The sequence below is a fragment of the Ammospiza caudacuta genome, chromosome 1 (assembly GCF_027887145.1).
Source record: "Ammospiza caudacuta isolate bAmmCau1 chromosome 1, bAmmCau1.pri, whole genome shotgun sequence".
NCBI lineage: Eukaryota > Metazoa > Chordata > Aves > Passeriformes > Passerellidae > Ammospiza > Ammospiza caudacuta.
Genome location: NC_080593.1, coordinates 152,440,641 through 152,465,268, shown reverse-complemented (window position 1 = coordinate 152,465,268; position 24,628 = coordinate 152,440,641). Strand labels below are relative to the sequence as shown.

Sequence of the window (24,628 nt, the reverse complement as noted above, 5' to 3'; positions counted from 1 at the left end):
CTGTTAAGAGGAATTAGGTATGGAAATCTGAGATTTGAATCTACTGCCTGTAGAATTCATGCATTTGGTGGCAAGATATACTTGATTAAGAGATTGGGGATCAGGCTGACTGTGCACTCCTCAATGTTAGCAGTGTGACAGGATTCAATTCCCAGCTCCCTCTCTCGCAATGGCAGTGAGGAATACCTGTCTGTGATAGATATGACCTGTTCCATCTCAAATTAAAAGTGATGTAATTGCTTAGCTGGTGTGATGAGTCCTGGGATCATCAGTAAATGAAGTGCATTCTGATGAGTTAACACAGAAATTGTATTTTAATTTAAATAAACAGAGGTAATAACTCGTTATTGGTTCTGGTTTTGTCTTCATATGGGATTATTTTTCCTCTTGCGTGGTGCCAGAAGAATCTATGCCTTCTGTGTGAGCGTTCAACCATTGACACACATCTGAATTCCTGTTCTGCAACTGAGAGATGTTCTCTCCATGTGTACTAAGCTTTCACTTGTAGGTACCTTGTATGAACTCAAGTGTAATTTTATTCACTAGGAGAGTGGAGAGACCCTGGCACAGATTCCCAGAGGAGCTGTGGCTGCTCCATCCCTGGAAATGTCCAAGGCCAGGTTGGATGGAGCTTGGAGGAACTTGGTCCACTGGAAGGTGTCCCTGCCCATGGCAGAGGGTTGGAAATGGATGATCTTGGAGGTCCTTTCCATGCAAGGCCATCCTATGGTTCCATGATCCTGGACATCTTTCCCAACTGAGTTGTTTGCACAAGAACATTGAAATGGGGAAAAAACTGCTGAACTTTGGATTAAGACCTCAACAAGTGAGGTCATGATGTTTTCGTAATTAAGACTGTGTTTGGTTGACTGTGTTTGGTTGTGTTTGGTGACTGGCCTTGGTCTTCAAAGGAGGTGCTGGAAGAGCTGACCCAGCTCTCAAAAGAGGTGCTCTCCATCTGAACTGACAGAGAAAAAGGAAGGAACTGGAGAGATAAGCTATGTGTCTTCAGGACCTAGGGACCATGAATAGACATTTTGACATTTTTTAATCAAAGAACGTCCATTCACTTCAAATCTCACTACTCTAAAAAAAAAAAAAAAAGCACCGACAAATGAGTCTTTTTGATACAACTGTGGCTCATGCTCATGTGTGTCCTCAAAGGGAGAAAAACCATTATTTTCTCCAGGTCTTTTCCAGGTATTTCTTGAGGTTTTGAATGAAACCTCATGGAAAACCACTTATTTCTGACTGAAAGGATATGAAGTGCTCTCTGGAGAAGCTTAGAAGCTGAAAGTGCTCTGTTGACCTTAGAAAGCTTGAGAACTACTGGACTGAGCTAATAAATACCTTTGGGAAGCTTTTATGTCTTTTCCCATTTGTTTGTATGGTCCCAAAGAGCAAGGCTTGCAACCAGTGCTTACAAGGAATAATGGTACAGAAATTTGGTGTGTAAAAGGGAGGGACACCCATGACTGGAGGGGTTACTGGTTTGGCTCCATTCCTGCCTGTTTCAGTGCTGGAGAAGCACTGGAAAAAGCACTCTGCACCTTCACATCCCCAGTGCTTTCCTGGAGATACTGTGTCATTAAAGGGCAGATGACCAGGGTAAGTAAATTTGTCCTGCTCCATTTCAGATTTCTCTCCTGAGAACAACGTTTTTTCCTGGGCAAACAATCAGGCAACTCCCCTGTCCTGTCTCCTTTGGTTGTACAACCCTTCTTTGAAAATTTGCAGCACCAGCCATCTCTGATGGCCTTGTTCCTTGTCCACCCCCTGCTCTCACCTCATAATTTCCCTTTGAATGGTTCACAGGCATTGTCTTTGTTCTGACAGCAAGGAGAATATTTTGGACATCTCCTTCCCAGTAATTCCTTCTGGTTTCCATGGCTGGTCAAGACCCAGGACTCCTGCAGCCCTCCTGAGCCTCCTTGTGCTGCTGTTGTTGTGTTGTCTCAATTGCTCTGCAGCTTGATAGATTTCACCAAGTGTCTCATTATGCAATTAATTTCAATTGCAATTCCCATCATCTCCTCTCTTCTGCAGGCATGCCACCCAGCAGGAGACTAATAAAACCATCACGACTAGCACCAAAGCCATCAAGCAGCTGTCTGAGGTTGTCAGAGGCTCATCCAGGGTACGTGTCACTCAAGATGCTGTTGAGGGAGAATGATGGGTTTTGTGGAAGGAGGAATAATGAAAATAAGAAGTGGCAGTGGGTGTTTTAAAGCTGTTAAGCTCTGTGTCTTGCTATAACTTTCTTTCCTCTCAAACAAGTGTAGTTTTCACTTATAAATGACCCAGGGGAAAGCGGCTGCAGACACCAGTTCTCCTCCCAAAACTGGATCATGTAGAATTGGAAATCAAGAATTCAGCAGCAAAGCCTTTGGCCAGTTCACATCTATCTCAGGGTCTCAGTCTGGGTGAAAAATATTGCAGAAATCATCTGAGTCACATCACATGAGTTTGGCATTGGTTAAAGACTCAGTTGTGGGGTGCAGGTGAGTTTGGGAGTGTGTTAAGTGCCTGGAAAGGCCAAAGCCATGGAATATATCTGGATATGACACTGATTCAGTGCAAAGGCAACTTTGGGGGTAGATAAATCCAGGCTGTGGCCAGATCAGAGCAGAATTTTAAATTAGAATTTACCCCACTCTGAATTCCAGTTTATCCCAGAAAATCCCATATTTTTGTGTGCAGACTGGGCTGTCATCTCTAGGTTCAACTCAGCAGCAGTGTCACAGGGCATGAATGATCCCCATCCCATTGTCCCCAGTGCAAATAATGGACAAACAGAAGGTTTTTGACCTCCCAACAATGATTTTATACCCCAGATGTTGCTGCTGACTTGGCCCATGATGTGCATCGTGGATAAGAACACAAGAAAACTCTGGGGACCAGATTCCAGCTAGTGTGAAAGTTAAAGGAGAATTTTCACCCAAATAACATTTAGCACATGAAATGAAAATAAGGACAATTTTTCTTTATTTCTGCTACACTCTTGCTTCCAGCATCCATATGGTTTCTAAGTCAGGAACTTTCCTGAGTTCATGTTTTATTCTCACTCACTATCTGCCATTTTCCAAAGTCCTGTATTACTTCAACTCTGCTCTCACTGCCCTTCCACCTAGAAATAAGACTGCTCTAAACACACAACTCATCTCTGACCAAGTGGTTTTTACAGCCTGGATTTATGGCACTTGCCAACAGGCAGTTGAGATGAGGATTTAAAACTTGGATCACCCGAGGCCACCTTGGTAACCTGTGAAGGACCATGTGCAATTCAGCCTGCCTAAAAAAAAAATGAATGGGTGATGGGATACTCCAGAGGATGGGGAGGGAAGCCTGGAATGACTGTTTCCACATGTAGACATCAAGATTAATACAAGAATAATTTTTAACATGTTGCTTTGACTAGTGATGAATGGCAAGGACTGTTTTTTTTTTTTCTTGTTTTCTTGCATAATTACATCTGAGCTTGCTGAAACAGAAGATGCTGCCTTGGAGATATGGGGATCTGGGCTTTTTTTTTCCTTCTTTTTTTTTGTGCTGATCTCCAGGCTCTATTTTGTGACATAAATTGGGTCCAAAGGGGAATCAGGGAAGGTCACATTAAACTCAATTACAGTGCCACACAAGAATGTCATTATTTGGCCTTGAAGCCCATGGGGACTCTCAGGAGAAGAGCTTTTACTGTCATGGGGAGAAAAATGGAAAATTGAAGGAAAAATATTTAAGAGCTAAGGAAATAGACAGAAGTAATTTCAGTAATATGAGGAATAAACTTGCTGCTTTCTATTAAATTGTATAATAACGTTTTTCTTCTCACTGGTCAATTATTTTAATTTTTTTTTAATTCTTCTTTTTAACAGTAGAATTTTAGTAATTAAACCTACAAATTTTGATAGAAAGCCTGTAGCCATCATCCCTTACACAGAAGAAATTGTTCTGGTGGATATTGGCTGCTGGTCAGTAAGTCCCTCATGGGAATCTGGGTAGCACTGCAAACTCTCCTCCCATAAAATTACTCACAGCATGAAAAGCCTTGCAGAGCTTTATAGTTAGTCCTCACCAATCCATTTTTCTGTGGATTGCTTTGCATGCACACACAGGAAAAAAAAAAGGCTTTTTTCCCCCCTTTCTTCCTTATTTTCCACCAGTAACACACTGCCAACGAGATGCAATATGGGATTTTCTCTGACTTCCCATAAATCTCCAAGTGCTGCTAGAGATATTGGAGTCAGGATGCCCAGCTGAGCAAATTGATGGTATTGCAGGAGCAAAGATGCTGCTCTAAGTGGATCAGTGTGCCACAAGGCAGGAGACTGATGGAAAATGGCTCTTTTAGGGCTTCATTCCAAGCTAACCTCAAAGGATGTATATAGAGAGGTAGAGCTGGAATTCCATTTTTTGGTAGGGTGAGTGCTGGAGCATAAGATCTGCTCTCCAGGGTGACAAACTTATCTTATTTTGCATGTGGAACAAACATAAGGTTTATGGGCCTTTATCTGTAAAATGGGAATAATGACACTTGCCCTGCTCTAAAAATGGTTTTAAATCTTTGGATGAAGAACTGAAATATTCTTCTGTGTGTGAAAAAACTACCATTAAAATTAAAAATGTTTATTCCATCCTTTATAAAATCTACTTTTGTAATCCCAAGCAGTTTTCTGAAACAGCTGAAATGGCTGGAAAGTGAACATTTCTGCTCAGTAGGTTTAGTGTAGATTGAGTTTTGCTTTCCACTTGTTTGTTTAAGGTGACATCCCACTTCCTTGCAGCATTTCCCTCTGTAAAATCTGGACATGTGAACTCCTGCATATGTGAAATCTGAAATCCAGGGTGTACAACAGTTCCAGGAGAACTGCTTGGGTTTGGTCATATTTACATCAGGCTGTGCTCTTCCTTCCAAGAACAGAGGTTCTAGCACTAGAGGATTTTTTAAACACTAGGGTTTTCTTAAAACATAGATTAAAACCTTGCTGGAGCAAGCTCCAGCCATAAAGGCAGTGACATTTGGGTTCATGTATTGAAAAACATGAAGATAAGCTGGTTTCTCACAGTCAGACCAAGGAGAGGGGATGTTGTGGCTGTTTGACTTTTCAAGTCAAATAAATTTCCCAAATGAGGTGATCAACTCTATCATGACTTATCCTGCAGAAAAATAACTTTTTCTAGAAAGATCCCTTCAGGTATTTTCTCCAGTGCTATCTTGAATATCCAAAGTTGCATTTTTTTTTTAATTTAACCTGGCCTGAAAGACCAAAGCATCACATTTCCTAAAATAAAATCCTGTTGCATCCTGGCAGCCCTGGTGTGACTGATTCTTTTAGGATACCATTGGTGCCCACATCATTTATTTGGTGTCTCCCACCAGGACAATTTCCCGTGGTCACAGACAGAGCCTACTACAGGACTTATCTCTGACAGACCTGCTAATGAGCCTTCTTTTTTCCCCAATACAGCAAGAAAGGCTTCAGCTGGACAGGCTGAAGAACCAACTCTCAGATGCCATCCAGAGATACGGAGCTGTGCAGAAAGTGAGTGTCCCTCCTGCTTCCATCTGGGAATCTGGGAATGAGTTAAATGTAATTCCCCAGAGCCTGGAGCATCTCCACAGGGCTGCTAATGAATGGTTTCCTCCCTATTTTCTTTCTTTGTCACTCAAGCAATCATAGTGTCATAGAATTAAGGTTGGAAAAAACTTTTAAGATTGTCAAATCCAACCATGCACCTGAGCCATGTCCCTAAGGGCCACATCCACACATTTATTGAACATTTTCAGGGATGGTGTCTCCATCACCTCCCTGAGCAGCCTGTTCCAGTGCTTGACAAGCTTTTCCCTGCAGAAATAATCCCAAATAATCCCAAACTTTTCCCTGCAGAATTGGATCCCAAATCCAATCTAAACCTCCCCTGGGGCAGCTTGAGGCCATATCCTCTTGTCCTGTCCCTTGTTCCCTGGATATGGACATTGATCCTCACCTGGTTACACCCTCCTGTCAGGGAGTTGTGGAGACTGAGGTCTCCCTTGAGCCTCCTTTTCTCCAGGCTGAGCCCCCGCAGCTCCCTCAGATGCTCCTCATCAGATCTGTGTTCCAGACCCTTCCCCAGCTCCATTCTCTCCTCCAGCCCCTCAATTCCCTTCTCATTGTGGATAGCTCAAAACTGACCCCAGGGTTTGAGGTGTGCCCTCCCCAGTGCTGAGTTCAAGGGGAAGGATTTCCCCTGGCTTAGCCATGACATTATTTTAGTGTGCCTCCACTCTCAGGGGAGAGAGGATTGCACAGTTCACCTTCTCTGCTTGCAGAAAATGTGCAGGCAGCACTGGTAATTCAAGTGTTACCCCAACTTCTGGTTCTGCTTTGCGGTTTGGCTGTGCCAGAAAGTTTCCAGGCACATCTTGTGGTTGGGATCTGTTGAAATGCTATGGAACATTTTTCCAACAGGGATCTGTCACCAAGATCAAGCTGTTTAATAAAACAAACAAAGCCTGAACTCCAGTTCCTTCATTTGCTTCTTGCTCACCCTCCTTACCCTGGGGAGGCTCTGCTGATGAGCAGATTTGCTTTGCTTTTAAACACTGTAGTAATGACTTGAATTTAGCATCCCCAAACTGCCTCCTTCCCTGGCAGTGCAAGTTAGGAGATATATCTGGATTAATGAAAAGACAACCTGGACAAACTCTGGTGGCTTTGCTATATCACTTTAATGAGTCTGACGCATGCCTGCAACAATGGGAAGGATATATTGTAATTATAGAGGTGTAATGAAATTTGGCTGGCAACATGCACTTAATAGTGTGTCTCTATTAGAAACACTCTGGACTGATTGATTTCTCAGCACTTGCTGCCTGTGCCTTAAAAATTAAATAAATAAATCGGTGTACATAAAATTGCAGTTCAACAGCGTGTCTGTTGTGTAATAGAATTGCATCATCTCTAGTGCTGCCTCATATTTCAAATTATTTACCTGTTCTATTCAAGAAACTGAGTGTGGGGTCTTTAAATAAAATTATTTTATGTGTTAAATGAGAAGTTGGAATTATTTGGGTTAAGAGCTCCACCCCTGTATACACACACATGAATCTTTTTTATGCTTTTTTTCACCCTCCTAATGTTCATGAGTACAGTCCATATGAACTGTACAGGATTGGATTTCTTTTATTTTAAAAACTGTCATCAATTCAGAAGTGCCAAAATTAACCACTGCAGTTTGTGAATGCCCGGCTGCCTCAGGAAAACAATCTGAGTGATAAATTGCTACTTATCCACGTCCTGGCTGTCATTCCCTAAATGCCTGTTTCAGTTTTGATAACCTTGTCATTCTGGAAGCTTTGAAGACTTTTAATGCCTGCAAGACTGAAGTTTTCAATGCTTTTATACTGCCTTGTTTTTTTTCTAAAGAGTAAGAGCTTTCTCTATGTCCTTTTTTTTAGAAAGTAGAAGAAAATAGCTTCATATGACTCTTTCCCTAAATATTTGGACTCTTCTCAACCATTTTCCCTCTGATTTTTTTTTCTTTTCCTTTTAACAGAAAATAGCAGAGAAATCCAAATCTTTGCTTCCTACTGGGCAGAGAAGCACCAAACAGGTAAGTTCACATGTGTCCCTGTGTTTGGAAGTAAATAAAGTGCTAAAAAAAGCTGTTTTCTAACCCCACTAATGATGCTGAAGAGCTTGGAGCTCCTCCACTGCCCACATTGAAGCCAGTGAGGTGATTTTCCAATAGAGATGTATGATGTCTTTGGAGGTGGAAGATAACAGGACACAGGAAAAAAGATTTATGTAAGAGCTGTTTAATTATTCTCTGCTTTTCTGTCCTCATGGGGCTGTTTTTCCATTCTTGAGGGCAGTTTTGTCTGCTATGAAATATATCAAAAAGCAGTCCTACACCCTCTTTTCCTGGAAGCTGGGCCTGTAGGTGTGGTGAAATCACATTCCAGGGACAATTTCTTGGAAGAAATTAAGAAGAGTTTTCATCAAACCTGTCCCCAGTTTTAAGAGGGATTAGGTATTCTGCTTTCTTTGTCTACATTGCACTGTGGTTAACTACTATATACGTATGCAAACTGAGCCTTTTTTCTTCTTTTTTAGCCCATATTAGGAAAATTTTCAATGAATAAATACTATATAGAATCAGAGTATATGTATTTGTTCTAGTTTGTGTATACATATTCATATATACTCTGATTACTCCATATATGATGCACATATTTTATTTATATGTACATGTATGTGAATATATATAAAAATATAGATGCATGTATGCCCATCAACATATGCAAATTATTAAGACTATAAAGATATTTTAGTGTAAGTGTATATGTATATTTATAGAAAAATGTGTAGTCTTTCACAAATAGTAATGCCAAATGCTATAGATTTAATATGTGTGTGTGTGTGTGTGTGTGTATAAGAAATCTCCACAGATTTCCGAGAGAGTTTGGATGCCAGGAGATCTTTGGCTGAAGTAAGGGTCCAACAGAGATTAAGTTGTCCTCTCAAATTCTTCATATTAAGAAACTTGTAGGCATTTTCAGCTGATACTGTGCCACCAAAACCCAGAACTCTATGTCTAAGTTCAGTGATTATTTCTGATATTTTGGATACTTTTTATCATTTAAGGGGCAGTCAGCAGGTTTTCTGCTTTCCTAATGACTTTTCTCTCCCTACTTTGTGCCACCTAGTTTTCTACAACTTCCTTAATGTATGTAAGAAACTTTATAACTTTGAATTTTTCATTCTCTGTAAAAAAGAGTGAAATGGTGCCACTGAAAACCCCATCATTAGTGCAGATCAATGGACCAAAGCTTTAATATTAACTAAGTTTCAAGCAATCACAATTCTGCCTTAGACCTTGCTGCTTAGTTGGTGTAGGTGTGTCAGTGAAATGAAATTAAGGTGCCAAAGGGCTGATGAATTCCTTTATCCAGAATGAGGGTTCCCACTGCTACCTGTGGAGAGATTGTGCACAGATGTTGCTTTTCAGCTCTGTGTTTATAAAAATTAACAGTCTGGTTTTGTCCACCAGCTGTGGACAAAAGGTGATCTGTGTTGAGCAGGGGTATAAATAACACATCTTGTAACTGTGGTGAACTCCTACATACATTAAATATTTATTGGGTCATTTTGTGCAAATTAACTTTGATTTGTTTTCACGCCATCTGTATTGCATCACTTCTTGGGTTTTTAACCAGTTTTGGTTTGACTGCTGTTGGTGGAGTGGGTTGGGAAGGGAACAGCTCTGCCCTTGCCTGGACTGCCAAATCTGGAACTACCATGGCCATTAGGACTGGGGACACTGCTGGCCATTAACCAGTGCAAACATATAGCAGGAGTCCTAGTAAAATATCTGTATTGTATTTAAATATCTGTATTGTATTTGAATATTTGTACATAGGCCTTGCCCTGATAAGCCCTGGTTGTTTTTGATGGGCTGCAGCTGTAGCTAGTGAAGATAACTGTGATAAAAGGGGGTGGGCTTGGCCAGTCAGGGAGAGCCTGGGAGGAGCCCTGACTAAGAAGCATCAACAAGCAGAGGAAGTCTGTGCTTTGAGGAACTGCCCCCAAGAAATATCACCGAGAAGGTGCGGAACTTTGGAAATATGATTGTGACAGTATGGGACTCTAGAAGTATGAAATAAAACATGATAAAAACAAGTGGTGACCCCGATGTGATAGAAGATAGGACAGCTGAGAGCTGTGGCAGCCTGAGAGCTGGGACTCCAGAAGTATAATAACAACACAAACAGAGTGAAAAATGCTAATTACTGCAAATTGTTGGCATCGGGAGCGCTAGCCTGGATGAAACCAGGTTTTTTGGTGTGTTGAAATTGCTTGATGACTCCAAAACCAACTTTCTTTGGAAGCAGAATTTTAATATAGGAAAAAAAATAGAATGCCAGACTAAAAATACTCCAATTTTTAAGTGAGTAATGGTGGGGTTGGAGCAAAAGGAGGCTGGAGGAAGAATGGGACAGAGACACCCCTCTTTGCCTTTAACCAGGTAGGATCCAACCAATCCAATTCCTGCCTTAAACCAAGTAGGAATCCAACCACTGGGAGATTGTAGCAGGATCAGTTTGGTGGGGATCAGGCAGAATCAGCAGAGATTGGGTTAAACTGGATCAGCTCAGGTTGTTTCTCCTTGTGGCTGTTACTTGCAGGTGAAATGGTTTTGGTGCATTATGAAAAAGGAGGTTGTAGCATGTCCTGGCTGAGAGGGTTCTGACTCAGAAAAAGGTTTGATCACACCCAAGAGCAAATCTTTTTCATGCAGTGACATTTGCTTGGGCTGGGGATACACAAGCCTTCATGCAAAAAAGGGATGAAAATTAATTCACATCTGCTTCAGCCTCCCTGTACGTCTGCAGCTTCACACCTCTTCTTCCTCCCTTAAGTACAGAAAGGAGAAAAATTAAAGGTGTAAAACCTGCTGAAGGCAATGTGGTGCAGTGGATAGTTTTAACTTATTATTATTATTTTTCCAGCAGCAGATTGGCCAGGACATACAGATTTATGGTTCCCACAGGAACTGTAACCTGACCACTATGTGAATATATTAAGGCATTAAAGTTAACACCCTATAGAGTAATGCAAAATACTACATATGTTCAGGAGAGCTGATTTATGGGCCTTGTGAAGCTGCACAGTGGCTTGGTCCAGATCCAGCCTTGATTCGAACACTGCCTGCCTGCAGGGCTTTGTTCTCTTTTATTTATACTTTAATTTATTATAGCAAATTGTAAGAGGTCTGAAGAATACTCGTTTTTCTGGATGCCCGTCCCTATACTTTTCTCCCACTGGTGAGTGGGAAAGGTGAGATCTTGGGTAACACAAGCCCTAATAATTTCCCTTTAGGGAGTAATTGATTCCCTAGACCCATGTAACAGGTAAAAATTGCCATGGCAAGCCTTGGGAAATTAGTTTCCTGCCTATTGTGGTTTGTTGTAAGTACTCTTTAATTGAGTTTATTTGTTTATAAAGGCGAAATAAAGGCATTGATCCAAAACTCCTTGAAGCCTGAAGTTATATAAATTCTTAATCAAATATATGTTTGTAGGAATGTGTTTGTGTATAGACAAATCAATGGAATTCTATAGGTGCGTATATTGGAAGACACAACATTTTACTACACTAAATGATGATTGTTGAATGTTCCTTGTGGCAACAATTAATAAAAAAAAGGGAAAAAAAGCCCTTTCCCCTGAATCTGTGAAAGTAATTTTAAGCCTTCACCTACTGGTGACAAAATGAGACCTCAAAAGGCTCATTAAGGGGAATTTTGAAAGGTAGTTTCCAATTTGTGGGAATTGCTGGTGCAGCCTACAGCAGAGATAGGATTAGATGATATGATCCCCTCTTCTGGTTATTTTTGGGACAGATGGGCTTCAAATCCCACTTCTCCTCCTGAACAGATGCACAAAAGTGCAAACTTCTCCTCTCAGGCAGAGTCCAGTGTAGGACTGGGAGGATTTCAGGTGTCCCCTGGAGCCTGGGACAGTGTGGTCAGTGAGGGAGAGACTGGACAGCTGACCAAATGTGTCCTCTAGGGTGAAATCCATCCCACAGTGCAACAGCTGGATAAAGTATGATAATCTAATAACACAGAATTGATCATCCATAGTATTAAAATAATTAATGGTAGACTGTGGAAAATCCACAGCAGAGCAAATAATGTCTCTGAGCACAGGAGATGAAAAGAATCCTTGTATTTAATTAAAAAAAAAAAAGCATTATTGTGCATCCAACATCATCAGCTTCTGATAGAATCTGTTTTTGTGCCCATGGTTGAACAAGTCCAAGTGATGGGGCTTGGAGCAACCTGGGGTAGTGGAAGGTGTCCCTGACCATGGCAGGGGTTGGACAAGATGATCTTGAAGGTCCCTCCTAACCCAAACCATTCTGTGATTCTCTGCAATTCTCTCTTCTCCACTAATGGGGAGGAAAGTGGGTTTTTCTCACCCTGCAGACTTTGTGGGTGGTTCCCCCAAGGGAGTGGGAGGAGGGGAAGCACAGCTCTGTGTTAACTGGGGAATGAGTTTTTATCTAAAACTACATCAAAAATCTGAACAGACTTTTTTTTTGAGGAAACTTTCCTAGCAATATTTAGAAATTAAAATTACAGTAATTGTCATGGTGTAATGGCATCCCTCTTCATTTCCTGCTGCTCACGGAGAGAGGAAAACATAATTACTGCTTTGGAACATGGCAGTTGCCAAAAAGATGCCTTTGTATCTTATTCTATGGGCCTATTTGACCCATCTCTCACAGGTCAGTAAATTATATTTCTTAGGAGTACAAAGATGGGTAATAAATGTCTATTTGCATATACAAGCTGCTTTTTTTTTTTTTTTTTTTTTCTTCCCTCCTGACTGCATCAGTTTATTCTGCCTTTAAATGGACTTCCTTCCCACAGGAAGCATCATTTCTCCCTTTCTTCCTGTGTTTATGAAGTTGTTCTTTTTATGTGATTAGAGTAAAATTCTCATTTTGGGGGCAGCAAGATCCAGTCCTTGGCTTTATGGAAGAATAATTTTTTTTTGGCAGTAATGTCTGTATAACCTGCATACATCTACGTGAGTGTGTAATGACTTTGGTTATTTGGGCTTCTATTTTTACCAGGCCCTTGTCATGGTAGGTGTTGCATAAGCACAGCTACAAGACTGTGCCACCCTGAGGATCTCACGGGCTAAGCCAACACCAACAGCTTATTTTGAGCAATAATTAATGATGAGTTTTTAAAGCAATAGATGCTCCTGACACTCCTCATGTTTGAAACCAGCTTCCACATTTGTGAGAGCACGTGGTGGGTATTTCCCTGAAATGCAAAAATCTAATTTCTCACAATCGAAATACAGCTTTTGCCCTGACAAATGGAGCTTTTTATTTACACATTTGTCTTATTGACTCTGCCATCTTATCTCAGGACTCATCCCAGTTCCTAATGTTCCAGCCTGGCTGCTGTATCTCAGGAAATCAAGCCTTAGCTTGATAATTTATCTTGCATGTGTGGTAGGAATTGCTGTGTCTTTTCAAGGTCGTTTGGTATGCAGCTACTTCTGTAAAAAGTGTTATTTCAATAATGTCAACTTTGTTTTAAATGACTGTGCATCCTTTAAAAGCCATATTGTAATCAACCCACTCCCCTGTTCCTAGGGTTGTCAATATGGAGCATTTAAATCACACAGTTATTTTTTTTCTTGACTTTACTGAAGTGTGGGCCTTTGTTTGATTTTAAAGGGTTTGGTTTTTTTTTAAAGGCAGTCATTAAAGCAATTTTCTTAAGCAAATTTAAATATTTTCTTTTCTTTTTCTGCCTCTTTGGGGGGAGAGAAGTAGGTTCTCATAAAGGGATTTAATAAGTGGATGGAAATAGATTCACACATAATCTTTTAATTTGTTCCCTGTATTTTCAAGGGAGGTGGAATCTATTCTGAATGTCCCAAAGTATTCTTGCTCTGCTTCCAGTGTGTCTGGGAAGGGAAGGTCTTTTCTTCTCATCATGCCCACGATCTTGAAAAAAAAATTCCAGTGGGCTTTATAGGCACAGAACTTCTCTAAGTAACCATTAAACTCCCCTTTTGTCAGGGACTCAGCATTTTTCAGCTGTAAAACGTAAAATAAAGAATCCTGCACCAGAGCCCTTGGGAAAACATCCAGGTTCTGGATGCTGCTGGTGGCAGGTTTTATGGGACGCCAGGAATGCTCTGGGCTTCAGTAACAACATCTAAGAACTACCCCAAATGCTGTTATTGAAGGAATTCTCAAAAGCTGGAGGTATGAGCTTCCAGTAACATTCCAATCTCCTTATTCTATGAGAGAAGAAAAGTAAGAAAAGCCAAACCTTTATAAAAAAGGAATGTGTATCATCAAGTTTGGGGGGAGCTTGCCATTTCCTAAATTGCCTGAACAACTTGAACATTGTGGATTTTCCTTGGCAGTCCTCTGCTAAGTGCCTTTCAAAGGACCAGCCCACTTTTGCCTGTGTCTGCTGACAGAACCAGAGACTGCAGCTGCCTCTATCAGCACCCAGGCAAAGAACTGAATTTTCACTAGCTGGGTTTTGGTTAGTTAAGGGGATTTTTTTCCATTTGTTTGTTCCCTCGTGTGTTTTTCTTCTTTTTTATTTTTTTTAAAACTTTTCCTTTTGTTTGAGTGAGAAAGGACAGAGGTTTCTGTGTGGGCAGAGGATGAAGGAGAGGGAAGGGGCTCTTTTGTACGAAGCCTCCTCCAGAGCAGCTCTGCTGGCTCCTCTAGCCCGGCTCTGACTCACTGCTGCAGCCACAAACCAAAGCTTTGTTTAGTCTGGGGCGTGCCAGCCTCGCCCCCAGCCCTGCTACCACCCGCCTTTATGCTCCCAAGTGCTGGCAGACACTTTGCTGTCACCTCAGGCTGGCACAGCCCCTGCTGAGGGAACGGTGACACCGGGGTTGTGTGGAGGCGTTTGGGGCCGTGTGATGAAAACACAGCCATGAGCCAGCTCTGCTGATGGGAGAGAGCACTTGGACAGGGAAAAAAATCCAATATTGTGCCCAGAGGCTGGGACAGATCACTCAGCTGGTGCCCATGTTATTGTTCTTCCATAGCCAGAGACAGCTCTGTAATGTATTTTTTACCCACTGCGTGTGGTGGCTGCCTGGGTGGTTGGTGTGCTTGTGTCTTGTGGAGTCACAGAAGGGTTTGGATTGGAAGGAACATTAAAAATCATCTGTTTAAAATTCCCTGCTATGGGCAGCAACACCTTCCACCATCCCAAGTTGCTCCAAGCTCCATCCAATCTGGCCTGGAATGTTTCCAGTGATGGGGCAGCCACAGCTTCTCTGAGCAACCTGTGCCAGAGCCTCACCACCCTCACAGAGAGGAATTTCTTCCAAATATCCAATCTAAATCTACCCTCCTTCAGCTTAAAGCCATTCCCCCATATCTTATCACTCCATATCCTTTCCAGCCTTTCTACCCCCTTAAGTAACAACAGCTCCTAAATTTAAAGAATGCTGCAAATGCACATCTCTGCCACATCAGATTAATTAAAAAAACCCCCAACATTTCTCACCTATTATATGAGATTCAGACATGGTCTCAAGGAATTCTGATTCCTCTTTCCTCCTGAGCATTGCTTTTTACCCAGTGAGTGTGGGCAGTTCATGGTTGCAGTCAGCATTGCTGGCACAGATTTGTATATCTATAAATATATGTGTGCACTGATGTATGCCTACATCAATATAAATAAATACAAATAAAAAATAAAATATAAGTGTAAATACAGAGGCAGCTGGATGGACACTCACCTTGCTCAGAGAGCTCTGTCCTTGCATGCAGCAGTGAGGGTCACCTCTGGCAGCTCTGTCAGATCTGTGTGACAGCAGCTGGAGAGGAGAGCACACACAGGCCAAGATCCCAGAGCTGATGAAACGTGGCTGGGTCTGCAGGATGTGTGTGGCCACAATGGCAGTACTATAATTATTAAAACATGAATTAAAAGCTTGAATTTTGTTCATTTTTTGGGCTTGACTCCCCTGTATATGACTTTTTATTTTTTTTTAAGAAGCATAATTATATAGTTCTGCCCATGGAAGTGGTTTCTGCTGGGGTGGGGTGGCTGCTCATACAACCCCATCCACCTCCTTTCCTTCAAACCCACCTCCCTAAGGTGCCCTGCAAGAGTCAATTTAGACTTTTGCCCTAGCAAAGATCACATGCAGCAACTGGAGTAACAAATGTGAAATCTTACTGAGTGTGTCACCTTGCTCCAAAGTGAATGCAGTGTTATTTAATACATTTAAACCCCCCTGTGGAGATGAATTATTGAAAGGGAGGAAATTGTATTCTTCTAAACCCACTTTGATGGCTGCATTTATCACATGATTAAATGGGGACAGCAATGGTATTTTCCCACCAAAAATGTGTTTGGAAATACATTAACCCTTGCTGCACCAGGGTGAAGACAACAATGATATTTATTGACCCTTCTAGGGCACATCTTATTTGTTTTCAAGGTCTAAATAAACAAAATTATATCCACCATAAAACCTAATAATATTAAACCCCTTTCACTTCTGTGTAGAAGGCAGTGATGTTACCTCCCCTATATTTCATCTCACCTATGAAATCATAGACTCTTGGAATGATTTGAGTTGGAAGGGACATTAAAAACCTTTAAAAACCATCTTATTCAAACCTCTTGCCATGGACAGGGACACCTTCCACTAGACCAGGTTTCTCAGGCTCTTTGAATTGGTCACAATTATTTCTGGTTTGAGGAAACACAGAATCACACTTATAATTCTGATTCTTTATTGTGTTCATTAGCTGAAAACTGTAACCCAAATTTGTGTTGTTTTTGCCAAGTGATGTACTTCCAGTGATGTACTGGTTTGTTATAGAGTTTCATCCTCATTTTAATGATAAACCAGGAAATTCCTTTGAAGCTAACTCATAAAGCTGGACATACATCAGAGACATAATTTATATATAGTGTCATAATAAAACACAACAGGATCTGTAGGATAAGGCATGTGGTGCAGATAACATTTCAAGTAGTTATTTCTGAGCTGATAGCAACAGCCTGTGTGATAAATAAAAGTGTTCACCTAAACACAGATGGAGGTTCTCCACTGCTATCTCACAAGCTTGTTGGTTTGAGAAGATGCCTCTGAAGCAAACAATTCCCTGAATTTTAAGAGACTTTTTCACCCAATTGTCCCAAATATTAAATGAGGTGATGGTTCAGAGCCATGAGCAAACCCTGATGAAAATTCCCTGGATGTGCTATTGTAGATAAGAATGGCAAGGTGTTGGATTTGATGGTCCTCAGAGCTCCTCTCTAATTTGAGTTATTCTGTGATTTCTGTGAATGGAAAAACTGAGTTATGAGTGTTGCTCATCACTGCCACTGCTGGGAGCAAATCCAAGTTGTGTAGTTGGTACCTGCTGAGCATCACCCTCATCCCAGCTCATCCCTGTAAGCTCTTAATTAATCCTGGAGAAGTGATGCAGCCATGCAGCCACGCCACCACAGATCTTCTCCTCCTGTGGGTGCTCACATGGGCAGTTTGTCACTTCAGCAGCGAGGTGACAGGACTGCGCCTCACTGTGTCCCCTGCAGTACAACACAGTAAAGCTCTGCACTGTCCCCTTTGTTATTTGTTTTAATTAAAGCTGTGCTACCATGTGGTACCCTGGGATGAGGTCACTCCAGTGGATTAATTTGGTTTGGTGCAAGAGGAATTTTTCCCTGCTAAGGCCTCAGTCTCACCTCTTGTCTCACTGTCTTCTCCAGATGCTGGAAGGGAGCTGGGAATGGTAGAGCAAGGAAAGTTCTTCCTCATGGGCAATGGAAGTTGATCTTCTGCTCCCTTTTGTGCAACTTCCCAAAGCCAAACTCACAGACAGGAGGTTCCCAAGGTCTTCCTTGGCACAAAGACTGCCATGGAGAAACCTACAGTGGCTCAATGGAGAAACTGGATGAAACCATAAATGTTTATTTCCATAAACCCAATGGCTGTATGGAGAAACTGGATGAAACCATAAATGTTTATTTCCGTAAACCCAGTTTTCCATGGGTTCTGTTTCCAATCCATGCAAGCCCTGGGTTTTATTGTGAGCTGTGGTATGCACACCTCACTTGGATTAAATGAAAAGTTTCAGTGTTTTATTTTCTACCTTCCCTGAGTCTGTAAAATCCTGAATGTGATAAAACTATTGAGGTGGTTCCTAGAACCTTAACTCAATATTACACTTGACACAATTGAATCTCTTGATCTGCAACGTTTCTTGCTTTAAGAAGGATTTTCCCTTCCCCTTCTCCTTTCTGTATTGGGTTACATTCACATGCAGAGCTCAGCAGTGACGTGCTGAGAAGCACAGATAATTGCCCTGAAAAAATCCAAAAACCACCTAGCAAAAAAAAAAAAAAATTTAAAAAAATTTAAAAAATCAAAGCATCTTCTTGCAATCACAGCTGATTTCTGGTGAGTGGGGAAGGTGTTTTCTCCCTTTCTGTGCCCAGCAGTTTGTAACTGGTTGGGTGATTTAAGGAAGGAGGATGGGCATGTGGCTTTTATGTGCAGCAGGACATAGTGACCTCTTCTGGAAGCTGAGCACTGGGAAGTTTGATGGAGCTGCAGTGGGGGCTCCTAACTTGACCCCTATTTTTAAACATGATTAAAAACACCACTAAAGAGCCAGACACAGGAGAAAAATACCCCAAAATAATACGTTTTCCAGCATCTGTGGATGCTGCACGCTTTGGAGTGCCATCTGCTGGCACAGGACCGGTGGGATGCAGGAGCTGGGTTTCACACTGCTCGGATGAAAACAGTGTCAGGGAAGCCCTGATGAATCACTGAGATGAGAATAAACTCTGTAAAGAGTAGGGGTGAAACAGGATGTTTTGTGTGTCTGCTGAAGAGAGAATACCTTGCTCAGTTGTGGAAATCTGCTCCATGCTCCCCTCTCTGTACTAAGGAGAACAAACATATTAAATAGGTATAATATTAATGATTTTGTGTATAAATATATTACTTCTGAGGCTCCTAGGGAGGAGGAATTTGAGCTTTAGGTCACATCTGCTCTAAGTTTGGCAGTTTTTAGTCTCAGCTTCTCTGGTTCTGGTCTTTAGTAAATTTTACAGGGCTGTGCAGGTCCTCTCCCTACCCAGTTCATGTAATTTTGGCACCCAAAGGTGAGCACAGGTCTTGCTCATCAGCACATCTGCCTGAGGCACAGTAGGGTCTGGAATGCCATCTGATAAATGGCAGAGGGTGACACACTTCTGGTGTAGCATGGGGAAGTGGTAATTTGCTGTTTTGGAGTTCAAAAGGTTCAAAATTATTTAAATGAGCAAGAAACCTCAGCTCATGGGTGTGAGAGCAGGTAAAGGTGACAGCAAATGGTGGTGATCTGTTGGACACCTGCCTGCCTGGTCAGACCTGCCAGGCAGTGCTAGCCTGGAAAAAGTGGGGTACGAGAGAGAGTTTTGCACAAACGTAAATGGGAGAAAGGGCTTTTTGTTTATAGAGAACCATATTTTTTATTTCAATATTTCAGCATCTGCCTTTATATTTTTTTTAATATTTTTTTAAATGTTTTGACCCAAAGGGACTCATTTTACAGAGATGCATTCTTCATACATGGGATGTAATTTGTTTTCTTGTCCTACACCAATCCTGTTTATTTTGAGGTGCATTTTATTTTGAGCTTGATGGCATCCAGTGTCAGAAAAACCTTTTTATTCTCCTTACACTGCTTGTTGCTTCCAAGCCTGCAGGCACTGACCCACTGTAGACTTGAGTTCACACAAAATCCCTTTAATCATCCTTTTGCCTTCTTGACTCTCCCCCTGCGTCCTCTTTGGTCTCAAAGCTCACCAGTGCTGTTTTTTTCCTCTTCTAAGCTTTGAGGAGCTGGAAAACATTGCAAATTATTAACTGACCACCAAAACAAAGGGTTTGGAAAGTGTAGTATGGAGCTGTGTGGGCTATTTTTGGAACTGCTTTATTTGGAACAGCTTTGTTTACAAACTGGTGATTGAATATAAGACTCGAAAGAGGAGGTGAGTTGGGAAACCTCCCAATGCTGAATTTTAGTAGATGGCCCTGCAGATCACAAACATTTTGCAAACTGAGATGTTTCTGTCTGTAGGGGGAAGAATCCATCCCCTTTTGTGGCATGTTGCCCCTGGCTGGATATCAGTGCCCACCAAAGCTGCTCTGTCACCCCCTCAGCTGATCAGGGGACACAAAATGTAGTAAAAGGCTCATGGGTCAAGATAAGGACAAGGAGAAATCCCTCACCAGTTACTGTCACAGGCAAAACAGGCTCAGTGTGGAGAAATTAGTTTAATTTCTTACCAATTAAATCAGAGTAGGATAATGAGAAGTAAAACTGAATCTTAAAACATCTCTCCCATATCTCTCCCATCTTCCCAGGAAAACTCATTCCCGAGTCCTCCCTCTTCCCCACCAGCATCCTGGGGGGAATGGGGAGGGAAATGGGACTATTCATCACAAGTTGTCTCTGATGGTCTTTCTTCCTCATCCTCCTCCAGAGTGGGGCCCTTCCATGGGGTCTAAGTCACACCAGCAAAATTGATCCAACACAGGCTCATCCCTCCACGATTCCACAGCTCCTGCCTTCCTCTGTCTTGGGGTTTTTGTTGTTCCTTTTGTTCTGGTTTTTTTCATGATTCCCAGAAGGAAATGGAAATTGGTGGGTCTGGATGCATTCATAAGGAGGAATAGGTTGAGTAGCTGATAAGTGCAAGAACTTTTTACATGCAGAGTCTGCAGAATTGATGTGATTCCTGGGTTTCATCATGGAATATTGGGGATGGAACTGGGAGTACACCTGGCAAGTGAAGTCAGACACTTCTGTGTGACCCCTCAGTGAATTTGAATGCTCCTGTTTCTCTGAGCAGAGGAATTGGGCCACGGTCTCTTCATGGTGAGGGGATTTGGGGAACATCCTGTTTCTTTCATGTAGGTTGTGTTGTCGTTTTCCTTGCTTAGAGAGCAGGAAAGGTGGAAGGGAGAATGAAAGTATTTCAGGGAGATTCATCACAAGTGATTTCCTCTTCAAGAAAGTTGTGTAGTCATTGCAGAGGCTGACAGGAAGTCATTTTGTCAAGGAGTGATGTGACACCTTCCTCTGTTCATTTCCCTGAGTTTCTACTGAAAAGCCAAGGAATTGGTGGGATATTTCATATTTATCCACATCATTACATTTAACACCTCAGAGCTTTCCTTTTGATATCCTCTGTTAATTCCCAGCATCACAGCAGGAAACAAATCAATCTCCTCGTTCTCTGCTGCAAATATTTGGTGATGGGGTTACTGATAAGCTCTAAATTAGTTCTCATAGTTTCAGAATGCAAAGTTGTAGATGTTATAGCCTTACACACCATGGCAACTGGTTCCTCTTGGCAGGTTCCTCCACTGCCTATGATAAAGATGACTTTGGCTTCATTTCAGGACCAGTGATGTGAGAAGACTGCTTGTCTGCAAAATCTTTTCCATCAAGAAAATTCCTTGTGCTATGATTCACTCATACCATATGTGGAGGAATTAAATGCTGGGTGAGACGCATGAAGGAAACCCCACAGGATTTGACAGCTGATCCATAGAGCTCTTTCAGCCACCTCTAAAGAAAATGCTGTGATGCCAGTATGAGTTTCATTACACATCTGGGCTTGACTCATCCGCTACAGTGAGAGAAGAAAGAAACCCAAAGAAATAATTAAAGTTCATTATTGAGTGTATATGAAATAGCATTATTAAAGTATCTCCCTGACATTTATTTATAACCCTTCCTCCTGACAGAGCCTGACATGTTTCGCAAACACCACTGAATGATTATATGTTCTTTGCCCAAAATCTGAGGATGTTGCTCTGCGTTCTATTCATCACTTGCTCAGTCAAAATTTACGTTCCTGCACAATCTGTACGTTTTCTGAGATCTCTTTGTGTAGGTACATTACTCATGAGACCTACCAGGCACATTTAAAACAAGTCAGGGTGGAATGGCTCAAATTTCTTTCAGAGAAAGCCAAGTTCTTCTGAGGAATGTTGGACTGGGTGCTGTCACTGCAGTGGTGAGGGTGAGACTGGAGGAGAAGAATATCTCCATCCTCACAATCCACACGTTTTGGTTGGCAGGATGGAGTTGCCAATGGTGACACTTATCCAGGACAGCTGAGCTATCATAGTTCCTCTTGGAAGAATGCCTGTGACTTCAGGATGTGTGCATTGCTCAGAACCTTTTGTGAAACTCAGCCAAGTGTAGTTTCTTTTTTTTTGACTATAGCAGTGTGTGACGGTGTTCACAGGGGTCTTAGGATGAGGGAAGAGACGAGGATCTGACTCCATGTTTCAGAAGGCTTGATTTATTATTTTATTATATATATTACATTAAGACTATACTAAAAGAATAGAAGAAAAGGTTTCATCAGAAGGCTTGCTAAGAATAGAAAAAGAAAGAATGATAACAAAGGTTTGTGTCTCAGACAGAGAGTCTGAGCCAGCTGTGATGTGATTGGCCATTATAAACATCCACATGAGACCAATCACAGATGCACCTTTTGCATTCCACAGCAGCAGATAATCAATGTTTACATTTTGTTCCTGAGGCCTCTCAGCTTCTCAGGAGGAAAAATCCTAAGGAAAGGATTTTTCATGAAAAGATGTCTGCGACAGCAGTGATTGTTCCTCTGTACTCAGCACTGGTGAGGCCACACCTCAAGTGCTGTGTCCAATTCTGGGCCCTCAGATCAGGAGGGGTTGGAGAAGGTCCAGGGAAGGTCAACAGAGCTGGGGAAGGGTTTGAAGAGTCAGTCCTTGAGGAAAGGCTGAGGGAGCCGGGGGTGTTTAACCTGGAGAAAAAGGAGGGATTTTCTTGCTCTCTACAATTTCCTGTCAGGAGGTTGTAGCCAGGTGGGAGTTTCTCTCTTTTCCCAGGGAACAAGGGAGAGGATGAGGAGAAGTGGCCTTGAGCCAAGGGAGGCTCAGGTTGGACATCAGGAATAATTTCTTCATGGAAAGGATGGTTAAGCATCAGAAGGGGTTGCACAGAGAGGTGGTGGAGTCACCATGCCTGGGAGTGTTCAAGAAGTGACTGAACGTGGCGCTGGTTGACAAACTGGTGATTGTTCCAAAGTTGGACTCCATGATCTTGGAGGTCTTTTCCAACCTCAATGATTCTGTGATTCCCACAAAACTAAAGCCTAAGCAGTGTCCTTGGGAGACTTGGCCAGGACACACCTCAAGGTTTTGTCTCTCCTGTGTGTTCCCTCTGGTCTCACCCCTTTCCGTCTGCCAAATGAGACCTGAAAATAGATGAGAGGAGTATGGATTAGCTGTGTGGCTTTGGTGTATTAGCACAGCTGTGTTTGAGCTGAGCAGCAGCAGGGGTAAAAGCACAGGCAGTGGATGCAAATAAAAGGACTCCAGCAGAAAGGTAATGTAAACTCATCAGGGACTTTAAAATGCTGAGCCAGATCGATGCTCCTTGGCTGATGGAAAGTGTCACCTCCCTCAGCAGGCAGTGTCAGTGGTTCAGGGAGAGCTTCCCATGGAGAAGGCCGGTGTGCAGCCTCATGATTATGATAAAATATGCAGGGATATTGTGGATTCAGTCACCTTCCACTATTTGGTGTGGAAAATATATGTCCAGCACTAACTGTGCTAGTTTCTTCACTCAGTCTGATTTCAGAAAAATATAGAGGTTAGTATTTATCTGGAAAAGCAGTTTTTTTCTAATTCATTTTTTCCCCATTTTTTTCTTTATTATTAGAAGTACCCTGTGGCCAATTCTTTTCCAGAATGTGGGCAGAATGTTGTTTTATCTTCAGAAATAACTGACAAATATTTCTTCAAGAGAAAAGAGATATTTTTGTCTAAAAATGAGATTTCCTGCTCCCCAGTAGTTGGTCTGTGTATGGTAATGAAGGAGAAACAACAGGAATATGTAGATTATTATAATGGCTATTCTGTTTTTGGAAAGATTTTCTGCCTTCCTTCTCTCACGCTTCCTGCTGAAGTATATCAGCACTAGTGAGGGTTCCAGTGCCTCTGAGGGTCCCATCTCAGCTCCTGTCATACCTTGCTGGGAGATCTGTGCATTTTGGAGGTAACCTGGATCTGCCTTTGGCTTCCTTTCAATTCACTTCCAAGCTTTCTTCACTCTTTGTCCCCTTTCTGAGCACCTTTTGTGTTCTTCTTTCACTCTTGACAGTCCCTGCTCCATTTTTTTTTTTGTCTTCCTTTGTCACCTTCTCTTATTTCCCCCTATATTTTGTTCATGTCATTCCCCTCTGTAAAATTCTTGACAAAACATGTGAGAGCAAACAGCACTGAAGCCATTTCCTTGTGACACATTCCTATTTTACAGCATATGATATGATCAGTTACGTTTCTGCCCATAACCATAGGATTAATATTTAAATTGTGCTTATTGACATTATGATACCCATTGTGAGGCTAACAATATAAATATGCTGGAGGAACAGCTAGGAAAACAAGATAAGAGAGTCTCCGTGCCCCGGGGACGCTCACAAGGTGGAGAGTAATAGGGGAACATTATGTATTTTGCTCATCAACAATTTTTCAATGAAAGAGGATTTGAAAACTGCTGCAGTTCTCAGCATAGTAAGAGTGTGAGGTGAATTGGGATTAGCTTTTGTAGTGACTCTGTGTTGGAACAAACTCCTTGTGACTCCAGCTTAGTTTGTGAAGTTCCTCACTTCTCTGGAGCCTGTGGAAGTCTAAAGTGTCCTCAGCAAATATTGCTCTCTTCTTATTTGAAAATTTGAAGAGATCTGAAAGAAGGTTGATCCAGGATTGAGAGTTTGAGTGGTTAAAAAAATATCTGTTTCTGCCTGATTTCTGCACTGCCCTCTGGAGCTCTCCTTGGAGAGAAGAGTAGTGGTCTTCAGAACTCAAAAGTACAGTGTCTTGCTGGAAAGTAGCCATCTGAAATGAAACAAATGTGTTTAGTGCAGGTGTCACTGGATAATTAAATATTAAAAGTCAAATAGAGATAGAAATAACTTTTGAGAAGACATCATGGGAAAATAAAGGATCAAAAAAGACAGCAATGATAAGCAGGAAAATTTTGCTATAACCTTCACT

General features: G+C 41.8%; 1 protein-coding gene across 4 annotated transcripts in view; it reads left to right on the top strand.

Moving 5' to 3' along the window:
• TSNARE1 (t-SNARE domain containing 1) overlaps positions 1-24,628 on the top strand; it is a 470,695-nt gene that overhangs the window by 211,807 nt on the left and 234,260 nt on the right. For all 4 annotated transcript variants that reach the window (XM_058814748.1, XM_058814721.1, XM_058814730.1 and 1 more), the window contains 3 exons: positions 2,047-2,137; positions 5,466-5,540; positions 7,537-7,593. In XM_058814748.1, coding sequence (XP_058670731.1) covers positions 2,047-2,137; positions 5,466-5,540; positions 7,537-7,593 — 223 coding nt within the window. The remainder of the gene's footprint in view (positions 1-2,046; positions 2,138-5,465; positions 5,541-7,536; positions 7,594-24,628) is intronic.